The sequence below is a fragment of the Clytia hemisphaerica genome, unplaced genomic scaffold (genome assembly GCF_902728285.1).
Source record: "Clytia hemisphaerica strain Z4C2 unplaced genomic scaffold, Clytia hemisphaerica genome assembly, whole genome shotgun sequence".
NCBI classification, from domain to species: domain Eukaryota; kingdom Metazoa; phylum Cnidaria; class Hydrozoa; order Leptothecata; family Clytiidae; genus Clytia; species Clytia hemisphaerica.
In genome coordinates, this window is record NW_027104315.1 from 237,739 (window position 1) to 251,293 (window position 13,555).

The window sequence follows — 13,555 nt, forward strand, 5'->3', positions numbered from 1 at the left end:
TTAGGATCTGTGAATTAAACTCTCAACCCTACCATGCTATACTTTCGACATCAGTTTATAAGAAGAAATCAATAGCATGGATTCCCAGCTATGAGCGCCCGCCTGGTTTTACAAATGACAGATTGAAACTAATTTACCGCTTATTTCGAAAAATAATCACTCGAAAACAAGGAATTGCTAATTCAATCCATCAAAATACGCGCATATTTTAAGGCTTCATTTTTCTTGCCTGAGAAAGGTTAGAGATTAACCTCTAGCCCTTCGGGCTTGAAACTCAATGAGTAACGATACGCTTATAAAAAGTGTAGGCTAAAAAATAGAAGAAAGGGCTCGGACTGAAGGGTTAACAGCATACACTCTTTTTTTATAAGAACAATCAGGCTTAGACTAAACAATAGGTCTATTATCTAGACATAGAAAAATAAGAAGCTTAGGCTTAACTCAAATTCATGGTTCTTATAGAAAGAGCGTAACGAGGGTTCATAACAAGAAAATGTCAAGTGAGGAACGTTGCATATTTGTAGTCTGTTTTAAAAATTACACTGAATGTACCGTCAGATTAAGCACAAATGTATATTATATATATATATATGTATATAATGTTATTAAAAATGTATACAAAAGAAGTAAGCTAAGTTTGTTAAAATCAAGGAAACCAGCACAAATGGGATAGGCCAAATCAGCAGGTTTTATTGGAATCATAAAGGCAAAGGTCAAACAATTGCATTGTGACCGTTTTGGTCATTTTTTGGCAATGACTTCTTTAGAAGAGATGCTTTATTCTATCGACCTCTTTTGTCAAGAATAAATGTCACCTGAATAATCGGACAATAGTTTTTTTCTATCGACTTCTTTTATTTGTCGAGAATGTAAATCATCTGCTCAAGCAGACAAGGTTATATTTTTGCCGTGTACCTCTTAGGATCAAGCACTGTTGTTTACTCACACTGTGGTGATCAATGCTTCTTAAGCACCAGCACTGTATGGCCGTTTAGGAGAAAAAAAAAAGAAAAAGATATTCATCCAAAAAATTCAAAAATCCTAGGAAAAGATCCCTGAAAGTCACTTTTAAAGCTGTCTGACTGTCTGAAAATAACAGAAGAAAGTTCCAATTCCGTCGAGTTGACAAACCAAAACAGTCCAGAACATGCACCACATGGTGAGTTAAATTTCCTCAATAAAAATCGCACATATTAATCCTGACTAAAGGTTTTACACTATAGACAAGAGTTCCGCCTCACTGCACAAATCGATCGGGAGAGGCGTGGGCGTTATTAAAGGGGCAATCCGCCACCACATAACACGGTTTGTTATTGTTTTTCTAAAACTCGATTACTTTTAAGGTGCACAGGGGAATTTCCAGTTGAGGCGGAGTGATCGAGATAAAAATATCACGTGACTTTTGACGGGAAAAAAATCAAAACAAACTTATGTGGTGGAAGGCACAAAAAATTATCTTCCTTTCTCAGAAAAAAGCTATCGTTTTGTTTCAGCTGAAGGTAACCTGATAACAGCTGTTCATAATTTTCTTACGTGCACAGTAAACCTCTGAAGGCACTTGAAAATTATACATCTGAGGAAAATAGTCCTCCCGCAGAAAATTTCACAACAAGAATCTTGTTGTGCGCCAGAAAGTCAAAAACTGATACGGCGCCCTATTCATAAACACAATCACGCAACTTTGTTGTCATCCCCAGTCCTTATAGACGAACGCAGTCCTTACGATTTCGAGATTGCATTTTCGTCAGATCGTATGTTTTCACCCAGTGGGTTCGACTGACATTTCCTGCATTAAAAGCCAAGATGCAATATGTTTATTAAATACACGCTCACAGTATCTCTAGTCAGAGAAAACAATCACACATTCAATCAAAAGTGTCTTTAGTCAGGAAAACAACCAAAACACGTACCAAAACAATCACACAAGTTTCAAAAGTTTAGAAAATCCACAAAACCTCTGACTCTGACCTCATGAATGTAAGAACCAAGAATTAAAGACTTTGTTTTGGGGTCACTCGGTAAACAAATCTCATATAACTTGTTCCAGAGACATTGTCCATATAAGAGTTTGTATTTCAAAGCAAAAATATTTCTCGTACTGCCCATTTTTCTCATCAATTCTTCAACTTGAACCAGTTTCACATCTCAATAGAATGTTAATACCATTTTGCCAATCATTTAATGTCCAAAGTTATGGGGATGTAGCGTTTTCTTCATGTCAAGCAAATGTCTCTGAAATCTTTAAGTTGGTTGGTTTGGTATTCGGAAGAGGTAATCCATGGATATCTTTGTAATCAATGATGAAAAACTCTTGAAATTACTGATGATTACGTTGAAGTGTTAGCCTCACATTTCATGTAATTATTGGTCGCCAATTAGATGAAAATTGTATGTTTTTTGTTCGTCAGAAAAGAGTTATAACTTTTAAAAAGCCAAGAGTGAATTTTCGTCCATCTTGTATTTTGATCTGAATTATTCGTGTCTTGATTACTCAAAAACATGCGCGTAACATCAAGGTAAATCCGTGCGATTTTGTCTGAATAACTAAGACAAATGAAAACAAAAACAAACTTCGCAATGTGGTGGCGGATTGCCGCCCCCTTTAAGGGCGCAAAAAGGGCGTAAGTAGCCAAGGATCGGAGAAATGCCTTTTTAACTAATATTTCCCCTTATAGCGGGGAAATATTCAAAAAGCGTGTATTATGTTTTGGATGTTAAGTCATTTTGGATTTTTACTAGTTATTTTCAATTTAAAGTTCAATTCAATTTTCAATAAAAATAAATGGACAATTAATCTGTTTGATAATCCTGCTTAAAAAGTAGAGTATAATTTTTATCATTTTCTCTCTACAGAAAGTCGAAAAACGTATCGCGAGCTCGACGGTGGGAGCTGAAACATCAATTCTGTGCAATGTCAAAGACGTGCGGAGAAAACTTATCACAAAATGAACATCGTCTCATCAGAAGACCAATAAATAAATGGTATTAAGAAAAAAGAAGTAAAGATGATTGTTCGACAACACAACAAAAGAAACATCTTCAATGCTTCAATGAACGGAGAATCGGAGAGCCCTCGGGAAAAGATGCACTATATACAACTGAAGGAGTAATTGTTTTACTTCTTTTATTAATTAGTTCATCATTTTTTATACGAATACAATTTCTTGAACCGTAAGCTAAATCTTATTTCTTAAATTCGAAAAATGCTTTACAATGTCAAATTGTGTCAGAAATATCCCCCCAACCCGATAAGCTCCTTCTATACCACATCAATTATTGCCATTGTTTTAAAAATTATATATCATGATTTATTATCTTACATATTATCTTATTAATTTATGTCATTTTATGTAAATAAGGCATACTTTAGATTTTTAGCACAAGAATTATGAGTACATAGATATTAATATGATTTTTTTTAATATTGACTTTAATTTTAAAGAAGAAAATCATCCAAGAATATTTAATAATTCAATATCTTATCGAATTTAATCTCGCGTCTAATTGTTGCTACAGTAACCAGAAATTTAATGTTTCCATATTAGAAGTTTTTTACCTTTTCAATGTTATGAAATGAGGCGGATCAAGTAATTTTTTAAGCTAGAATTTATATTCCCAATAACGAAACGTTGGTTATTTCTGGTCTAGACATTTGCATCTTTTCAAAAATGCGTAAATAATAAATTGTTAATCTTTCCTTTCATTAAAAGAATTTCGTTTTTTTTTTACAAAAAAGGTTCGTCTTTTCTCAATTTTGAATTTAACATTTCCATGGACAAGAAAACAAGTAAAAGTGAATCTTCACTGCGTGGAGAAAGTCTTATATTTTTACTTCAGAGAAAAGTAGTACTTTTCGTGGCTAAAAATGTAATCATTTTGTACATAGAAAAGTTAATTATGTCGATATTTAGAAAATTTAAGCTTTTCGAGAAATAGTGAAGATTCACTGTTACTTGTTTTCGCACAGAAGAAAATTCAATGATTTCAAAACAAGAAAATTGAGAGAAAAGTTAACTTTTCGTCATATATCTTGCGTTAGAGAAGACAACTTTTCATGCAGTGTGAGAAAAGCTGGTAACAGACGGACGGACGGACGGACATGGGTTAATTTATAGAACCTCCACAGGGGTAACCGGATTTTGTAGGTCCAAAAATCTTTAAAAAATAATCTTATCAAAGTAGTAACGGAGCGAAATTAGGTACTTGAAATCATGCAACATATTATTTAACAGTGTGGATAGGGTCAATATTTAACGTGGATAGAAATTTAGAACTTTAAGACAGTCTTTCAATTGCTTTCATGGGGTCCACCGTTATCCAGTTATCTATGAACTGAACCAAAATATTGAAAGGAGCGGGTATTCGAACCGGGAAAATCAATCAATACATCACTTTAAACCAATCAGCTGTTGGGTTCGTGGAAGCTATTGCAATAAAGTGCATATCATAAATAAAAGTATCACTTGAATACTCAAGGGATTCAATCACCTTGGCAATGGCTTTGAAACGAGGTAGACGTTGCACTCAAGATAATTTATTAAGATACCAGTATAACTAGATTAAATATGCCATAACCAATGCTCTTACCAGATCATTTGAGCCAGATATGATTATGTCTTCAGTGGGATGGCACGACAGACAATAAATGACACCACCTGCGTCTGTCGCCGAACAGAGCTGGTTTCCTACAAAGATACGTACAATCTTTCATTACACGTTTTTATTAAGAACATTAGGCTTCGATGGTCAACATATAAAGAACATATTAAGGCTTTGTGGACTCTAAAACGTCAAATGTTCTTGGAAAATTGCACAAAATGCTCACAAAATGGTGAAATTAAGAAAATTTGAAGGCTTCAAAATTATTGGATGTTGAAAAAATCATAAAAAATAGGAAAACTAGTTCTCGTCCAAATTTGTTCCCTTCGTGTATTTTATTAGTATATTGCTACTTTGCTTTGAAAAAAATTTCATTACTAATTATAGTTTAAAGTTCCAAAACGACTAAAATTTATTCCCTTCATTGGGGCTTAGGGAAGTGAAAATCAAAAACATCAAATCTTTCATTCTACATGGGGAGGAAGAATTTAACAATTCAATAAAAAAAGCGAGAAAAGTTATAAATTGGAATAAAGGGAAATCTTACCTTGGAGATCCCATCCAATAATTTCACCACCCAAATGAGCTGAGAAAATCATTTCCAAGCGTTCATTATAACAATAATCAAATCCAGGCTTTTCAGTACACCATTTCTTGACAATTCCAAACGAACTCTTATCTAAAACAGCGATCCATGAGTCTTCCTTGTTTCCATCCCAAGTGATCGCCTTCCTTTCCCAGCCAGTACCGCTGAGGATGTGGTTGTCGGTACATTCTAGCCAAGCAATGAAAGATGGACTCTAGGGCAGAATACATAAAAGAAATTAGTAAATTTAGTGTAATAGCCGTAGATATATGCTAGACCAATAATTCAGACATATTAAAAAATAAACAAAAATAATGAAAGGAACAAAATCGTAGTCTGCAGTTTATATAAACTTTTGTTATCCCGCAATAATAATCTTATTAGCATATAACAGCCATAGAACTGTATTATAAGGATTATAAAAACGACTCAAGTCTAAATAAAGTCATAAGCAGGTAAACTAATTGGTAGGAAACTCATTTTCAAAAAACTCAAATGAAAGAGTTCTCTAAGTAAAAAGGAGTGGGTATTAACCGCCACAAATATAAATCACAACCTAAAGTAGACTGGAGTCGTTTATAATGCGTGTAATAAGACGTTATATGATAATACGATTATTGTTACGGGATTTAGTTTGTATATAAAATAAAATTGTTCCCTCCATTACTTTTTGCTTTATTTCTACTATGTCTGAATTAGTCGTCTAGCTTACTAGACTAAACTAAAGATATTTTTTTCTTAATGATATAGAAAAGAGATTACAAAGTAGACTAGACTCTACTTCTGACTGAACTTTGCTTTTTGATAATATTTTATGAGACACCCCCCCCTCAGCGGTTTGCGTGATGGCGTGATTGGGACTTCTTACTTGCGTGATGGCGTGATCAAGATTTTGGCGTGATGCGTGATAGGGTATTTGGGCTATTTTTCGCTATTTTTCGCTATCTTTCGCTATTTTTTGCGTGATGACAAATTTTAGCGATTTTCGTGATGCGTGACGGAGAAATTTTTTTTGCATGATGTCGTGTTAAGGGGTGCCGCTGGGGGGCCTCTTTTATGACGCTGGGTCTAGGAGCATTTGACGAGGTAGCCATTTTGAAAGAAAATGTTAAAAATCCAAATAATTAAGAAGCTACTTAGAGTTGAAAAATATAATGAAAAATGAGAAACAAACATCAAACATCAGTATCAGATTTGCAATCCCTTATTTTTAAATAAAAATATTGCTTCATACTGTTTTTACCTTCCAAAAGAAACTTAAAGTCTGGCGGACTGTATAAGCAAAAGCTTATTACCATATACTACCGGGCCACTTAATCGCGCCATCCAGTCTATAAAAAAGCTTTAAGTGGACCCCGGGCTAATTAAAAAGCAGAATAAACAAAGAAATTTCCCAAAATTTGTGCTCGGGGCGGCACCGAAATGGGGAGAATCTTGTTCTTTCTTTCTTTTGTTTAAAAATGCTTTGTAAGCAAAATGGTAAGAGGTACGCTCCCGGGGGGGGGGGGCACTGGGTTTGCGAACTGACGGTATGTGCGTGCCAAAAATTGGCTTTTAAAATTGCATCCTTACAGTGCAGCAAAAATCAGTGAAAATCATACCCTTAGAGTGCATTTCCCTCCAAATGTTCGATCCCTTTCGTGCAAAAAATGGTCAAAATTCTAGTATTTTTGGTCAAAATATCTATAATTTTCAAGAATTTTCTGAAATTTCTACCCTTACAGTGCATCTTTAGTTTTTCCGACCCTTACAGTGCATTTTAAACATATTGGAAAAGGTACCCTTAGGGCCCGCACATACCCGTCGGTCCTTTTGCCCAGCTGCCCCCCCCCGGGGGTACGCTAAATGATGACCTTTAACTTTTCAAGCAAACAAGGGCACGAGGAGGCGTTGCGAGTGAGGGTGAAAAATTACCTCGTTAAAAACGTTGACTGATTGTTCACAAGAAGCTGTAGAGACATCCCACCGCGATATTTCTCCTTTGACTTCACCAACAAACAAAGTTTTGCCGTCTACCGAAATACAAACAGCGGAGCCGCGGACCTTCAGTTCATGAATCACCTCTGCACTGCTTTGGTCCATGATCGAGGTCGTATATTGGTCCACTATGGCAACTAGGTCTCCTTTCGTGTTTGTTGCAGCGCAGTTGATACCTCCTTGAGCGTATTTAACAAGCATCGGATCACCTTCCGTAGGGACGTTGACCCAATATAAGGGGTACGCTTCCCCCTTAATCGAGGGCTCCATCCCTAGAGCCAAGGTATCTTTAGTGACGTATGAGGTGGGAGCTTGTGTTACAGCCATGTTAAGACAGAAATTCGGGAATTCCCGAATATAGGATGTGTAGAGCTGAACAAACGAGGCCCATTGCTTGAGAGCATCTATGTCATCTGTATTTGTGAGTGTTTCCAAGGCGAGAGTGTATTCGTCACTAAGGCTTTGATGCTGTTTAGCAACAATGCGTTGTTTAACAAAGTGGATATTCCTCAAACTCGTTTTCAAGCTTTCCAAAGGTGAATCTTGATTTTGGTGAGCTTTGAGTTGATGGTAGACCAGTTGTTCTAGGGAGTGTTCGAAATATGCTGGTGGTTCCTCTTGAGGTGTTTCACAGCATTGCTTGGTGATAATGTCTTCGAAAAAATCTCTCATCCACGCGTGTGTTTCTTGTTCGAATGATTCCGTCATAAATTTTTGACGCACGGCATATTTGAGCTGGTCGTGGAAGAATCGAAGATAACCACCTCCGCCTACAAAACATTACGTTAATAATTTTAGATCTGAATTGTGAGTCCCTGTTTAAATAACTTTGAATATTTCTTTTACTGTGTGTCCCCTAAATCAGCTCCTTAACGATATTTCAAAAATGAAGAGCCTTAGTTCCAGTTAATTCCTGAACAGCGCAGTCGGCCTTATAGGGAGGGGTCTGGTAAAAAATGGCCAGGGTTGCTACAGCTTTACCAAGTTGAAAATTCCAGACTTTTAGTCTCAAAAGCCATGTTTTCCGGATTTACCTAAAAAAGTCAAACATTTTCCAAATATTTTGGTAAAATACTCAATATTATCCAGACATTTCATCCATTAGGAAGGTTTTCAGTTTTTTGTTAACGGTCATTTGAAAGAACACATTGATGAATACAACGGAATGAGAAATATCAGAATGAACAAGTAAAGATTTGGTTACGGGCTAAGCGAGGGAATTTCATTAGGTATAAGCTATCAAAGGGCAATCTTACAATTATTCTGTTAAAAAAATAATTACGGGAAAATATCCAAAAAACCTCACCAGCAGCTAAAAAATGAGCAATCGAATCGTAGATTCTTGGAAAATTTGCATCGTACAGAAACTCTCCATCGCCTTTTTCTCTTTGTTCTTTAAAATGCAGAAGGTCGTTGATTTGGTTTTCCAGTAAGCCATCTTTTGAAACACACAATAATCCTGCAACGTCTTCTACAAATAGTTTACCGTAATCGTTAGACCATTCGTCTAAAAGGAAGCTAAACAGATCTGTAATGGTGTTTGGTAGACTCTCAATATACTGGGTCACTTTCTCGAAAATTCCAAACTTCCTCAGAGCCTCACATGCAGCGATTAAGTACAATGGACTTTGACTTTTGGACAACAATTTCTCCATTTGATTTCCCAGAATTGGATCCTGATTTTCAGTTAGCTTCTTATTAAACCTTTCAAGTGTTGCTCGGACCATTTCTTGCAAATCCGCATGACTCATGTTTTCGATAGGAAGGCGTTGTGCATCTGGTGAAACATTGCAAGCGTTCTGAAATGTCCCATTTTCTTGGTTTAATGTTGAGATCATGAATTTGAGATTTTTTGGAGCTGCTTTTGGTGGAAGCCACCACATATCCCAAGCACCTGAAATAATAAACAAATAACGCATAAAAGGAATTGTGACACTTTTAAAGCAGTCAGCATTTATAGTGTGGTCGTGTTACAAAAATACAGGCTGTTTGTAGGAAAAAAATATTACTGTCTCCAAAATTGCGAGGTTATGTATTTGCACTTTTGAGAACAGCAGAGTGACTGAAGGAATTTGGAATAAGTATTGACCCGCAAATTCAAGGACGGTAAAAGTATGTCCTTCAGTCATTCAGGATCTAGACAACTAAGAAGCTAATAAATGTATTTGCCGAAAGGAAACACATATAAATAAGCTCACTAATGAATGACCTCTACAAAATTCAGAATACGGACCTCCGCAATGTCTTCTGACATATATGTTTTTATGGTGTTATGTTGTTACAACTGAGGTGGTTGAATCTACGTGATTTTGTAATTATCTCTGACGTCATTACAGTGCATAGTTCGGACCCCTTCTTTCTTAAAGGGGGATGACACCTTCCGAAAAATGAAGAGGAAGGAAGGGGGGATAATTTAAGAAGGGGGCTTATATATTGTAGATTATTTTCAAGCACTGTTATGAAATTTGGTCTTCATGAGATGAAGTTTTCTCTTAGAATAGTTTGATTCAAAAAGAAGAAAGAAGTTTGCAGTGGTACATATCCTGACCATGAAAGACTTCATCTTTTTTCGAACCAAACTGAACGGTAATGGAATCTTAAACTTACCAAGCCCACTGTGGAATTGATTGACTGCATCAATAATGATAACAAATAATTTTTTTGGATATTGATTCGCACTTTCGATAAGAAATTCGTGATGTTGTTGTTTCAGCTCTGAAGCATTTCCAGTAAATTCTTTGGATAATTTCGTTTCACCCATATCTCGTCTGTATTTTCTCAAATTGATTTGAAGTCTGCGCATCATGCCTGCGTTAAAATAAATACAATAACAATAATTACAATAACACAACTCAATAAATATACTTTGAGACTAGAGTTTTGAAATTTGCTGACTGTTTTCGGCGCTACTCAAATACCTCAAGATCTAGCCATGAAAATCCATGGTATTCTCAAAAATGATGACGCCAACATAAAAATTTGCATTTCGAAGACGTATTGTCCATTTCCGAGGAACTTCATCGACCAAACAAGATAAATGACCGCATTTTGGAGATCTATCTTAAGCTCTAACAAATGGTACAACAAGTTCTTGTCAATGAGGAATTTAGAAAACTGACTTTCCAATGATCTTTTTCAAAAGGGTGTCGTTTTGGCCAAACGATTCTAACCCGCCTTCAATAGTTCAAAGAAAACTTTCTCCAGCTTTGCCAGCTTGGCAAAAACTGGTTTTGAAGCCTAGAGGAGCCTTATGTTCAGAAAATAAAAAATACCTTTATATACTGTTTGTCAGGGTCCACCAAGACCACCTCCGGACTAAATTTTAGGCGAATATATAGTAGACCCATCATTATTTGGTTATTGACAAACTATAATCTCACCTTCCAAAACATTGGAACCAGGACAAGTATCAACTGCATGGATAAACAAAAAGTTATTGTTTTCTTGAAATTCCTTCGAACATAAAACCGCAACTTTGGCCAACAATCCGGACTTTCCGCAACCCGGTTCACCATGCAGGATCATAGTATTTGCATTATTGCCACATTTTGTAGAACAGTGTTTAAAAGCCTTGTCAACAAGATCTGTTCGACCAACAAAAGTGGATGCTTTCAGTTTGACGGCGTTCTCGTGTTGAATTGATTCCATCGCATACCTGGTGAAGGAAAGAGTAATAAGTAGTACTGAGTAAGTCTGCGACCGCATGGTAGGGGAGGGCGCCACTCTTTCTCCTTGGATTGCTCCACTTACCCTTGATTCTTCCCTTAATTGCTGAGCATCAAGAAGAGAGGCATCGAGTACCATTTTGGGAATCTTTAGTATGACTCAGCTGGGGTTGAACCCACAACCTTGTGTACCGTAGCCGGATGCTCTACCACTGACTACGACAGCTAAGTAGTAAGAAGAGTGATGAGCATCTCTAGTGTAGAATTCTTTGGGTTTCCCACGATAAACGGAGGTATGTCAATAAAATCTAGAGAGAGATCTAAACAGTATAATTTATGACTTGACGTTTTATGTGAGAGGTCGAAAGATCAAGAAAATGTTGGTAGTTTTTTAAATATATTTTTCAGAAATATTAGGGAATATTGACAACCGTTTAAAGTCAAACTTTGTCAAAAATGAGCCAAGAAAAGATATGCAGATGGAGGCTAGGTGAGGTGAATCCCAAAAGTAGTAATCGAAGATACTTGTTACAGCCTAGCTTTCGCAGTCCACGTAGTTTTCATACAAATAACGATTTACGACAAGATTTAGAAAAAAGTGCCAGGCAAAAAACAAAACCAGTGCTAGATTTAAGGCATAACTTAAATCTTTCCTGGAAAAGGTGGAAGATTCTTCTCTTGCCCTCGGTTACATCTCATTGGACCTCGTGACTTGAGGTTGTTTTGTTCCCGGAACTCAAACTATTCAACGGACTTGAAATAAAAATTCTTACTGATCAACCTGAGTGGTATCAACGGATGAATAATTCGATAAAATCGCCTCCATTAAATCATCCTCGACTCGTTTTTCGAAATCCTCCAACTTTTTCACGTAACCAACTCCAAAACTCTTGGCGTTCTCTCGTTTGCAAGTGATTTTTGCATTGACGAATTCTGCGTTGTATTCAAACCATTTGATTTGAGGATGATTTTGAATGAACCTGAAAAATGGAAAAGTTAGAAAATAAAACATATGTATATTTTTCATTGGCCACTATCCAATTTTAAGGCCAAATTATTTCTTTACGATGAGCACATTTTAAAAACAAATTTAAAAAGTTGGAAAGATCTTAATGAACTTTCTCATCTTTGGCGCCCGATGGGCGGACCTCCTAGGTTTCACCTTTGAGGGGTTATAAATCCGGAACAAAGAGGTTTCTGGATCCCTTATAATTACTTTCTTGAAAAGCATGAAATTCTGAAGATAGCTGAAGAAAATGAGCTTTTTCCTTTTGGAAAGTGCAAAGTCTTGGAATAAAAGTGTTCATTAATGGTTAGGATGATGTTTTCGGAAAGATTTGAAAAGCAAAATAATTTTTAACACAATGGCATTTTGAAACACATAAAACTTATCCGTACTTTTTCATAGCAATGCGCACAGAGTGTACTACAAAGCGATAAACGTGAGATACATACACTCTGGTAAAGATTAACCCCGGATATAATTTCCCTACTTGTTCAAAGCATCTCTATCCTGTTCATAAGCTGAAGCATTTTCGTTCACGTTGTATTGAAATTTCAATTGAAGATCTTCCATCTCTTTTTCCACATACTCAAATTCAAAAATCCATCGAAATTCTTCTGGAAATTTTGTACCTTAATAGCAGAAAATTTATTTGAAAGTTATCACGGTGATACAATTTTTGACGTGACGCAATCTATTTGGTTTTGACAATTCGTTTGAATATTCAAATATTTTTGCAAAGTCAGCATTTTGTAAACAGCAATTTTGACCCCAATTTTACTATCGTTAGCCCAGCGTTAAGAAACCTTACTAAGAGGCTTACCATTGGGATATATAGTTTATGAGGACGTAAAGATTGAATAAAGCTATGAAGAAAAAATGTTGTTAAAAGCCACTTTACTGAAGAATTCAAAATTTGTCGGATGCGTGAATTAGAAAACTTTGCATGAGCAGAAATTGCGTGAATTTCGAAGAAATTGTGTGATTGCGTGAATTGAAAGTCCTCTGTGAAGATAGGGCCTCATTACGCATGATGGAAAAAGCATGCTATTTCAATGGAAAATTAAGCTTGGTGAATGAACCTATAAATTTTACCTTTCGGCATATTTGGTATATCCAACATATTTCTTTTGTAGAAGAAAACAGTGGGTGACTCAGATTTGATTTTGCCCGATTGCGAAGCTTGGATGGCTTCTAGAGATGTGATGCTGACCTTTTTACCGTAACTGTCAAATCTTTTGATCCAGTTGTATAATCTGACGAAAAGAGTTTAATATATCAAGGAAAAAGAATTAGTTTTTTGCAAGTAAAAATATGATTAACCTTTACCACGCCGAAGCCGTAAATTTACATTGTAATATATAGCCGAAGCCGTAAATATACGTTTTTCATGGGGTGTTAAGAAAAGCCGCCCTACCGCCTTAAAGACGCCTTTAAATCCCGGGAAATGTCTTATATTTTCAATAGTTTGAAACCACCTACTTTCGATTTTAACTGTCAAAACAAACTGGAAAATCAGGCAAAATATTCTTTTGGAAATTATGAGCTCATTGAATGCTGTAACTAACTTTTTATGTTTATTTAGTGGAAAATGGTTTGTTTTATTGGTTGGAAATGTTATGTATTGCTTGTTTGTAGTTTAGTCAGTGTTTGAGGTAAGTTTCTGCCTCCTTATTCTTTAGTATGACGGTACATTAAGGGTGATGACTGGAGGCTTGTCGGCCG

General features: G+C 36.0%; 1 protein-coding gene across 1 annotated transcript in view; it reads right to left on the reverse strand.

Annotated features, from left to right (window-relative positions):
* LOC136817585 (telomerase protein component 1-like) overlaps window positions 1-13,555 on the reverse strand; it is a 108,715-nt gene that overhangs the window by 14,431 nt on the left and 80,729 nt on the right. Inside the window, exons 5-13 of the mRNA XM_067073910.1 lie at window positions 12,926-13,086; window positions 12,321-12,462; window positions 11,601-11,807; window positions 10,543-10,817; window positions 9,770-9,970; window positions 8,469-9,056; window positions 7,100-7,932; window positions 5,147-5,399; window positions 4,588-4,685 (exon numbers count right to left, since the gene is read on the reverse strand). Of these exons, the coding sequence (XP_066930011.1) occupies window positions 4,588-4,685; window positions 5,147-5,399; window positions 7,100-7,932; window positions 8,469-9,056; window positions 9,770-9,970; window positions 10,543-10,817; window positions 11,601-11,807; window positions 12,321-12,462; window positions 12,926-13,086 (2,758 nt within the window). The remainder of the gene's footprint in view (window positions 1-4,587; window positions 4,686-5,146; window positions 5,400-7,099; window positions 7,933-8,468; window positions 9,057-9,769; window positions 9,971-10,542; window positions 10,818-11,600; window positions 11,808-12,320; window positions 12,463-12,925; window positions 13,087-13,555) is intronic.